The sequence below is a fragment of the Oncorhynchus clarkii genome, chromosome 22, assembly GCF_045791955.1.
Source record: "Oncorhynchus clarkii lewisi isolate Uvic-CL-2024 chromosome 22, UVic_Ocla_1.0, whole genome shotgun sequence".
Classification (NCBI taxonomy): Eukaryota; Metazoa; Chordata; class Actinopteri; order Salmoniformes; family Salmonidae; genus Oncorhynchus; species Oncorhynchus clarkii.
Genome location: NC_092168.1, coordinates 48,340,706 through 48,351,425, shown reverse-complemented (window position 1 = coordinate 48,351,425; position 10,720 = coordinate 48,340,706). Strand labels below are relative to the sequence as shown.

Genomic DNA, 10,720 nt, shown 5'->3' with positions numbered 1-10,720 from the left:
AGACAGAGAGAGAGAGAGAGAGAGAGAGAGAGAGAGAGAGAGAGAGAGAGAGAGAGAGAGAGAGAGAGAGAGAGAAAGACAGAGAGACAGAGAGAGAGAGAGAGAGAGAGAGAGAGAGAGACAGAGAGAGACAGAGAGAGAGAGAGAGAGAGAGAGAGAGAGAGAGGGAGAGAGAGAGAGAGAGAGAGAGACCAGTGGTCCTGTATTGTAGGAGCCATGGTTTTTCCTGGTCAGTATAGGCAGTGTAGCTCTGGGCCGGATGTAAAGTCAGTGAATCAGGAGAGTGGAGGAACAAAAATATTTGTTATGGCTAATGGCTCTAAATTAAATCCTGTATGTACCTCTGAGCCCTAACCTCTGACCCCTAACCTCTGAACCCTGACCTCTATCCTCTGACCTCTGAAACCTGACCTCCGAACTCTATCCTCTGACCCCTGCAGGAGATCCATGAGCTGACGAGCCAGATGCAGGAGACCTCGGTGCAGGTCCAGATGGACATGTCCAAACCAGACCTGACCGTTGCCCTCAGGGACATCCGTATGCAGTACGAGGGTATCGCAGCCAAGAACATCTCCGAGGCAGAGGACTGGTACAAGTCCAAGGTGAACACCATCTATAACAGTATTATATAATATGGTATAGTACAGAGGACTGGTACAAGTCCAAGGTGAACACTATCTATAACACAACGTAGTATTATTTAATATGGTAGAGTACAGAGGAACCATCTATAACAGTATTATTTAATATGGTATAGTACAGAGGAACCATCTATAACAGTATTATATAATATGGTATAGTACAGAGGACTGGTACAAATCCAAGGTGAAAACACTAGACAAATGGGTGGGTAGTGACAGTGGGGTCATAGTTAGAGAGGCTTGCTGCCATCGGGATGGTTGACAGAATTGGCTTAGGACAGTACAGAACAGGATTGGAGCCTATTCCGTTTCAGTTAAGTAATTCAATTGGAATTGGAATTAAATTGACTGCATTGAAAATTAAATTAAATCGACCCCAAGTCCCCAACCCTGGCAAAGAACATGTGACCGCCAGTACTTTAAGTAAAGCAGTGTTAGATAAGCTAAAATTGGATATGATATGTGGACTGTGACAGTAGCTAAGCTAACTACGTTGGCACCACTACACAGTGACAGTAGCTAAGCTAACTACGTTGGCACCACTACACAGTGACAGCAGCTAAGCTAACTACGTCGGCACCACTACACAGTGACAGTAGCTAAGCTAACTACATCGGCACCACTATACAGTGACAGTAGCTAAGCTAACTACGTTGGCACCACTACACAGTGACAGTAGCTAAGCTAACTGCATTGGCACCACTACACAGTGACAGTAGCTAAGCTAACTACATCGGCACCACTACACAGTGACAGTAGCATCTATTCTTACCCATGTCTCCACCTCCTCTCCAGGTGTCAGACCTGAACCAGGCTGTGAACAAGAACAACGATGCTCTGAGACAGGCCAAACAGGAGAGCATGGAGTTCAGGCATCAGATCCAGTCCTACACCTGTGAGATCGACTCTCTCAAGGGAACCGTGAGTACTCTGTTACTACACCCTACTCTATATTACTACACCCTACTCTATATTACTACACCCTACTCTATATTACTACACCCTACTCTATATTACTACACCCTACTCTATATTACTACACCCTACTCTATATTACTACACCCTACTCTATATTACTACACCCTGCTCTATATTACTACACCCTACTCTATATTACTACACCCTACTCTATACTACTACATTATACTCTATATTACTACATCCTACTCTATATTACTACATCCTACTCTATATTACTACATTATACTCTATATTACTACACCCTACTCTATATTACTACACCCTACTCTATATTACTACACCCTACTCTATATTACTACACCCTACTCTATATTACTACATTATACTCTATATTACTACACCCTACTCTATATTACTACATTCTACTCTATATTACTACACCCTACTCTATATTACTACATCCTACTCTATATTACTACATTATACTCTATATTACTACATCCTACTCTATTACTACACCCTACTCTATATTACTACATTATACTCTATATTACTACACCCTACTCTATATTACTACACCCTACTCTATATTACTACACCCTACTCTATATTACTACACCCTACTCTATATTACTACATTCTACTCTATATTACTACACCCTACTCTATACTACTCTACCCTACTCTATATTACTACACCCTACTCTATATTACTACACCCTACTCTATATTACTACACCCTACTCTATATTACTACACCCTACTCTATATTACTACACCCTACTCTATATTACTACACCCTACTCTATATTACTACACCCGACTCTATATTACTACACCCTAATCTATATTACTACACCCTACTCTATATTACTACATCCTACTCTATATTACTACATTATACTCTATATTACTACATCCTACTCTATTACTACACCCTACTCTATATTACTACATTATACTCTATATTACTACACCCTACTCTATATTACTACACCCTACTCTATATTACTACACCCTACTCTATATTACTACACCCTACTCTATATTACTACACCCTACTCTATACTACTACACCCTACTCTATATCCTATTGGACTGTTACTACATGCTACTCTATATTACTACACCCTACTCTATATTACTACACCCTAATCTATATTACTACACCCTACTCTATATTACTACACCCTACTCTATATTACTACACCCTACTCTATATTACTAAACCCTACTCTATATTACTACACCCTACTATATATTACTACACCCTAATCTATATTACTACACCCTACTCTATATTACTACATTATACTCTATATTACTACATTCTACTCTATATTACTACACCCTACTCTATACTACTACACCCTACTCTATATCCTATTGGACTGTTACTACATGCTACTCTATATTACTACACCCTACTCTATATTACTACACCCTAATCTATATTACTACACCCTACTCTATATTACTACACCCTACTCTATATTACTACACCCTACTCTATATTACTACACCCTACTCTATATTACTACACCCCACTCTAAAATTACTACACCCTACTCTATATTACTACACCCTACTCTATATTACTAAACCCTACTCTATATTACTACACCCTAATCTATATTACTACACCCTACTCTATATTACTACACCCTACTCTATATTACTACATTCTACTCTATATTACTACACCCTACTCTATATTACTACATTCTACTCTATACTACTACACCCTACTCTATATCCTATTGGACTGTTACTACATGCTACTCTAGATCCTCCTGTACCAAGTTTACTCTTGTTTTCTTCCCTTCATGGATTTGACAGGAAAGGATTGGTGCTAGAAACTCCCTCTAGCCGTGTTTTAAACCAATCCAATGCTTTTCCTTTTACATGGGTGGGGAGTAGTTCACACTTCAGGACAATTCTCTAACCTATCATCACTTCAATCAGCTCTCCACCAGCTCCCCTCTCACCTCTCAATCTAACTATGATACCTGTTCATGTGATGATCTCTCTCTCTCTCTCTCTCTCTCTCTCTCTCTCCTTCCCTCCCTCCCTCCCTCCCTCCCTCCCTCCCTCCCTCCCTCCCTCCCTCCCTCTCTCTCTCTCCCTCTCCCTCTCCCTCTCGCTCTCTCTCTCTCTCTCTCTCTCTCTCTCTCTCTCTCTCTCTCTCTCTCTTTCCCCTACAGAATGAGTCTCTGCTGAGGCAGATGAGGGAGATGGAGGATCGTCTGGGAAACGAGGCTGGAGGTTACCAGGACTCCGTCACCCGTCTGGAGGCTGAGATCGCCAAGATGAAGGATGAGATGGCTCGTCACCTCAGAGAGTACCAGGACCTCCTCAACGTCAAGATGGCCCTGGATATAGAGATCGCTACCTACAGGAAGCTACTGGAGGGAGAGGAGAGCCGGTAGGAGAGAGGGATAAGTAGGGAGAGGGATAGAGAAGAGGGAGGGAAGGAGGTGCAGGGGGAGAGACTGAGAATATGGAGGGGTATGGGAGGGATAGAGAAGATGGAGGGGTAGGGGAGGAACAGGGGGAGGGATAGAGAAGAGTGACAGATAGCCCTGGACATAGAGATCGCTGCCTAACAGGTGATAAACAGTATTAGGAAGTGGACTAGAGAGAGAAGTAAGTGGAATAGGTTCTGAATGCTTCTGCAGTGAGAAGAGCTAGAAGGATAGATAGATCATATTGATAGAGACAGAGAGAGAGAGCGTGGTGGGGGAGGGGGGCAGACGAGGCTACATAGAGGGGTAAGAACATATCTGTAAGTGCGTCATTAAAATCATCATAAACTAATTATTTCACCTGTAAATAACTATTCTGTTGGTGTTCTCTCTTTCTTCCCCAGAATCACTGTATCTGGCTCCAAGTCTTCTCACTCTGGCTCCCACTCTGCTGCCTCATTATATTCCACTGTTGGATTCAGAGGTGACCACTGAAAACACACTTCCTCACAACTGACCAATCACCAAAGAGTCCTATAAGACATGTACAGTAACTTAAAGTAAAAGGATGGTGAGAGCAGAATCACAATTTCACCACGAGGTGGAGCAGCTGTACGCTGAAAACACGGACAGCATGAATTGATGCATTTAGAATATTTGCATCACTGAGACCACAATCAGTTCAACGATGATGATAGAGGATGATTGAAGTTAATTGATTGGTTGATTGATTGGTTAATTGATTGGTTGGTTGGTATATTAAACTGTGGCTGTTGATGTTAGATTGAGGCAGAGTGAATCATATATACAACTCTGGGTTGATGTTGATGTTAGACTGAGGCAGAGTGAATCATATATACAACTCTGGGTTGATGTTGATGTTAGATTGAGGCAGAGTGAATCATATATACAACTCTGGGTTGATGTTGATGTTAGATTGAGGCAGTGTGAATCATATATACAACTCTGGGTTGATGTTGATGTTAGATTGAGGCAGAGTGAATCATATATACAACTCTGGGTTGATGTTGATGTTAGATTGAGGCAGAGTGAATCATATATACAACTCTGGGTTGATGTTAGGTTGGTTTTGTGATTCTGTTAGTACGAGGTTGTCTTAACTCTGTCCGATCCATCCGCAGAGACCAGCCCAGACGTCGGACGATCAGCAGAGGTCCACTCCAAGAAGACTGTCCTGATCAAGACCATCGAGACCCGCGATGGAGAGGTAAAATCAACACACAGAAGATGACATAGCATCCAATATCGGCTTTGTTCCAAGTAAACACCTTATTCCCTAAATAGACCACTACCAGGGTTCTGGTGAAAGGTAGTGCACTATATAGGGAATAGGGTGCCATTTGGGTGGTATCGTTGGGAACCCACAGCTGACAGTCAGTCCGCAGTGGAAAGTTAAACTGATCATGCAGGCCTAGCTTAATAAAGGCAGATAAAAGTATCTCATAGCCTTCACAGCTTTTAACCAATGTTCATTTTTGTTCTAGATTACATATTCTATGAGTGATGGAGCTAGTGCTCTGTGTGTAAGTGCGGTTTAAATATCATCTTTTGACCCAACCACCTTTTAATTAACTCACTTTTCATATTCTCACCCCCTCAGTACTAGACCTGATGACTGTGTCCTCTCCCTCAGTACTAGACCTGATGACTGTGTCCTCTCCCTCAGTACTAGACCTGATGACTGTGTCCTCTCCCTCAGTACTGATGACCGTGTCCTCTCCCTCAGTACTAGACCTGATGACTGTGTCCTCTCCCTCAGTACTGATGACCGTGTCCTCTCCCTCAGTACTGATGACTGTGTCCTCTCCCTCAGTACTGATGACTGTGTCCTCTCCCTCAGTACTGATGACTGTGTCCTCTCCCTCAGTACTGATGACTGTGTCCTCTCCCTCAGTACTAGACCTGATGACTGTGTCCTCTCCCTCAGTATTAGACCTGATGACTGTGTCCTCTCCCTCAGTACTAGACCTGATGACTGTGTCCTCTCCCTCAGTACTAGACCTGATGACGGTGTCCTCTCCCTCAGTACTAGACCTGATGACTGTGTCCTCTCCCTCACTATTAGACCTGATGACTGTGTCCTCTCCCTCAGTACTGATGACCGTGTCCTCTCCCTCAGTACTGATGACTGTGTCCTCTCCCTCAGTACTGATGACTGTGTCCTCTCCCTCAGTACTGATGACTGTGTCCTCTCCCTCAGTACTGATGACTGTGTCCTCTCCCTCAGTACTAGACCTGATGACTGTGTCCTCTCCCTCAGTATTAGACCTGATGACTGTGTCCTCTCTCTCAGTTCTAGACCTGATGACTGTGTCCTCTCCCTCAGTACTAGACCTGATGACGGTGTCCTCTCCCTCAGTACTAGACCTGATGACTGTGTCCTCTCCCTCAGTACTGATGACCGTGTCCTCTCCCTCAGTATTAGACCTGATGACCGTGTCCTCTCCCTCAGTATTAGACCTGATGACCGTGTCCTCTCCCTCAGTACTGATGACTGTGTCCTCTCCCTCAGTACTAGACCTGATGACTGTGTCCTCTCCCTCAGTACTAGACCTGATGACTGTGTCCTCTCCCTCAGTACTAGACCTGATGACTGTGTCCTCTCCCTCAGTACTAGACCTGATGACTGTGTCCTCTCCCTCAGTACTAGACCTGATGACTGTGTCCTCTCCCTCAGTACTAGACCTGATGACTGTGTCCTCTCCCTCAGTACTAGACCTGATGACTGTGTCCTCTCCCTCAGTACTAGACCTGATGACCGTGTCCTCTCCCTCAGTACTGATGACTGTGTCCTCTCCCTCAGCATTAGACCTGATGACTGTGTCCTCTCCCTCAGTACTAGACCTGATGACTGTGTCCTCTCCTTCAGTACTAGACCTGATGACGGTGTCCTCTCCCTCAGTACTGATGACCGTGTCCTCTCCCTCAGTACTGATGACTGTGTCCTCTCCCTCAGTATTAGACCTGATGACTGTGTCCTCTCCCTCAGTACTGATGACTGTGTCCTCTCCCTCAGTATTAGACCTGATGACTGTGTCCTCTCCCTCAGTATTAGACCTGATGACTGTGTCCGCTCCCTCAGTACTGATGACTGTGTCCTCTCCCTCAGTATTAGACCTGATGACTGTGTCCTCTCCCTCAGTACTGATGACTGTGTCCTCTCCCTCAGTACTAGACCTGATGACTGTGTCCTCTCCCTCAGTACTGATGACCGTGTCCTCTCCCTCAGTACTGATGACTGTGTCCTCTCCCTCAGTACTGATGACTGTGTCCTCTCCCTCAGTACTGATGACTGTGTCCTCTCCCTCAGTACTGATGACTGTGTCCTCTCCCTCAGTACTAGACCTGATGACTGTGTCCTCTCCCTCAGTATTAGACCTGATGACTGTGTCCTCTCCCTCAGTACTAGACCTGATGACTGTGTCCTCTCCCTCAGTACTAGACCTGATGACGATGTCCTCTCCCTCAGTACTAGACCTGATGACTGTGTCCTCTCCCTCAGTATTAGACCTGATGACTGTGTCCTCTCCCTCAGTACTGATGACCGTGTCCTCTCCCTCAGTACTGATGACTGTGTCCTCTCCCTCAGTACTGATGACTGTGTCCTCTCCCTCAGTACTAGACCTGATGACTGTGTCCTCTCCCTCAGTATTAGACCTGATGACTGTGTCCTCTCCCTCAGTACTAGACCTGATGACTGTGTCCTCTCCCTCAGTACTAGACCTGATGACGGTGTCCTCTCCCTCAGTACTAGACCTGATGACTGTGTCCTCTCCCTCAGTACTGATGACCGTGTCCTCTCCCTCAGTATTAGACCTGATGACCGTGTCCTCTCCCTCAGTATTAGACCTGATGACCGTGTCCTCTCCCTCAGTACTGATGACTGTGTCCTCTCCCTCTGTACTAGACCTGATGACTGTGTCCTCTCCCTCAGTACTAGACCTGATGACTGTGTCCTCTCCCTCAGTACTAGACCTGATGACTGTGTCCTCTCCCTCAGTACTAGACCTGATGACTGTGTCCTCTCCCTCAGTACTAGACCTGATGACTGTGTCCTCTCCCTCAGTACTAGACCTGATGACTGTGTCCTCTCCCTCAGTACTAGACCTGATGACCGTGTCCTCTCCCTCAGTACTGATGACTGTGTCCTCTCTCTCAGCATTAGACCTGATGACTGTGTCCTCTCCCTCAGTACTAGACCTGATGACTGTGTCCTCTCCTTCAGTACTAGACCTGATGACGGTGTCCTCTCCCTCAGTACTGATGACCGTGTCCTCTCCCTCAGTACTGATGACTGTGTCCTCTCCCTCAGTATTAGACCTGATGACTGTGTCCTCTCCCTCAGTATTAGACCTGATGACTGTGTCCGCTCCCTCAGTACTGATGACTGTGTCCTCTCCCTCAGTATTAGACCTGATGACTGTGTCCTCTCCCTCAGTACTGATGACTGTGTCCTCTCCCTCAGTACTGATGACTGTGTCCTCTCCCTCAGTACTGATGACCGTGTCCTCTCCCTCAGTACTGATGACTGTGTTCTCTCCACCCCACCTCAGAGCACCTCACTCTCCTCTCACAGTTAAAAAACCTACAGAGGACACCAGGATCGGGTTCAATATCTTTTAAATTCAATCAATTCAGGAATTGTACATATTCCAACTCAAATTTTTCCTTTTAGAAAAAACGTCTAGCAGAATTGGAATTAAAATTTGAACTTTAGTTTACTTCCTGAATTGAACCCAACCCTGTAGGACACAATATTCTTCACATTAAACTACAGAGGTGTATTCGCTGTCTTGTCCAAACTGTAACGGTCTCTAATGCATCTGATACTCTGATTTCTGTTCCAAGTACACCACCGTTCCAAAGGAGTCAATTAGAAATTCTATTTTTTTTGTCCATTAAAATAACATCAAATTGATCAGAAATACAGTGTAGACATTGTTGATGTTGTACATGACTATTGTAGCTGGAAACGGCTGGTTTTCTTTATGGACAGATGCATATCTGAGTTCCCAGTCATGTGAAATCCATAGATTAGAGAGTTTAAATTGACATGGAAACCATCTGTTAGTTATATTTCACACCTATTCCACTTCCTGCCATTACCGCAAGCACGTCCTCCCTAATTTAAGTGCCACCAGCCTCCTGTGGTTAGTTCGTGCATGTGTTTTAAATGACAACTTCGTCATCGATCCACATTTTAAAATATATTTTTTTTATTTATTTAACTATGCCAAGGTATTTATATGAGGGGACTGTTGTATTTTATATATTTTGTAATTGAACGAAGCAAAGGCTCCCTTGTCAAAGAGACGTTGGTCTCAAAGGGACAACGCGTGGAAATAACGGGTCAATATAAACCATAAAATACACTGCACTGTGTCTCTCGAAGCCATCTGTTTGTTGTCACTGTGCCTGACCTATCCACCCTGACTGACTCTCTTCTCCTCCCGCAGGTGGTCAGTGAATCTACACAGCACCAGCAGGACATCATGTAAACAACAACAACAGCAGCAACAAGCTTAAATTAGGAAAAAAAAAATGGATGTTTACATACAAAAATACGAGGGGTTCTCTAGCTGCCGTTTCTAAGGCAAAGCCTCGTTTTAAAAAAATGTCTATTTTTTGAGAGGGAGTGAGTTATGAACACCTTACGAAGTGTTATAACCACCTTATGAAGGGTTATATCCTTCATAGGAATGTTTATAACTCGTGAACTCCAACTAATCAGATGTTATATGACCCATCTCCGAAGCAGAAGAACATAAGAAGAAAGACAATGTTAAGTTTACAGTAATCAGAAGGTGGGAACAAGGTGGAGGGAAAGTCAAGTCAGGCCCTGGCCAGAACAGAACACGCATGGCTAGAATGGATCTCCAGGAGATCAAGAGATGGATCTCTGTAGTGCACGTCTGTGTGTGAGTGGGTCTCTTTGCTTCACAGTAGTTTCACAGCGGCAAATGATTTGAAATAAAGATATACTGTATCTTCAAAAGAGAATACAATTGATTCTATTCCTTGGTTATTTTATATATATATTTGTATTCCAAATGGCACCCTATTCCCTATATAGTGAACTACTTTTAACAGGAACGAACGGGGCACTGGTCAAAAGTAGTGCACTAAATAGCGAATATGGTGCCATTTTGCTAAAGTAAAACAGGGATGGGTTAATTAATGAGCTTGTTTAATTTATTGTCTGATTAAAGCTTACTATAACGGATACCAGTGTATTAATCAAATCAAATCAAAATCAAATCAAATTTATTTATATAGCCCTTCGTACATCAGCTGATATCTCAAAGTGCTGTACAGAAACCCAGCCTAAAACCCCAAACAGCAAGCAATGCAGGTGTAGAAGCACGGTGGCTAGGAAAAACTCCCTAGAAAGGCCAAAACCTAGGAAGAAACCTAGAGAGGAACCAGGCTATGTGGGGTGGCCAGTCCTCTTCTGGCTGTGCCGGGTGGAGATTATAACAGAACATGGTCAAGATGTTCAAATGTTCATAAATGACCAGCATGGTCGAATAATAATAAGGCAGAACAGTTGAAACTGGAGCAGCAGCACAGTCAGGTGGACTGGGGACAGCAAGGAGTCATCATGTCAGGTATTCCTGGGGCATGGTCCTAGGGCTCAGGTCCTCCGAGAGAGAGAAAGAAAGAGAGAATTAG

The 10,720-nt window shown here is 44.0% G+C and overlaps 1 protein-coding gene across 1 annotated transcript in view; it reads left to right on the top strand.

Moving 5' to 3' along the window:
- Nucleotides 1-10,271, top strand: part of LOC139380984 (desmin-like) — a 19,729-nt gene extending 9,458 nt beyond the window's left edge. Inside the window, exons 4-9 of the mRNA XM_071124201.1 lie at nt 441-602; nt 1,437-1,562; nt 3,767-3,987; nt 4,432-4,511; nt 5,170-5,255; nt 9,505-10,271. Of these exons, the coding sequence (XP_070980302.1) occupies nt 441-602; nt 1,437-1,562; nt 3,767-3,987; nt 4,432-4,511; nt 5,170-5,255; nt 9,505-9,546 (717 nt within the window). The 3' untranslated portion in view covers nt 9,547-10,271. The remainder of the gene's footprint in view (nt 1-440; nt 603-1,436; nt 1,563-3,766; nt 3,988-4,431; nt 4,512-5,169; nt 5,256-9,504) is intronic.
- Nucleotides 10,272-10,720: the final 449 nt, after the last annotated feature.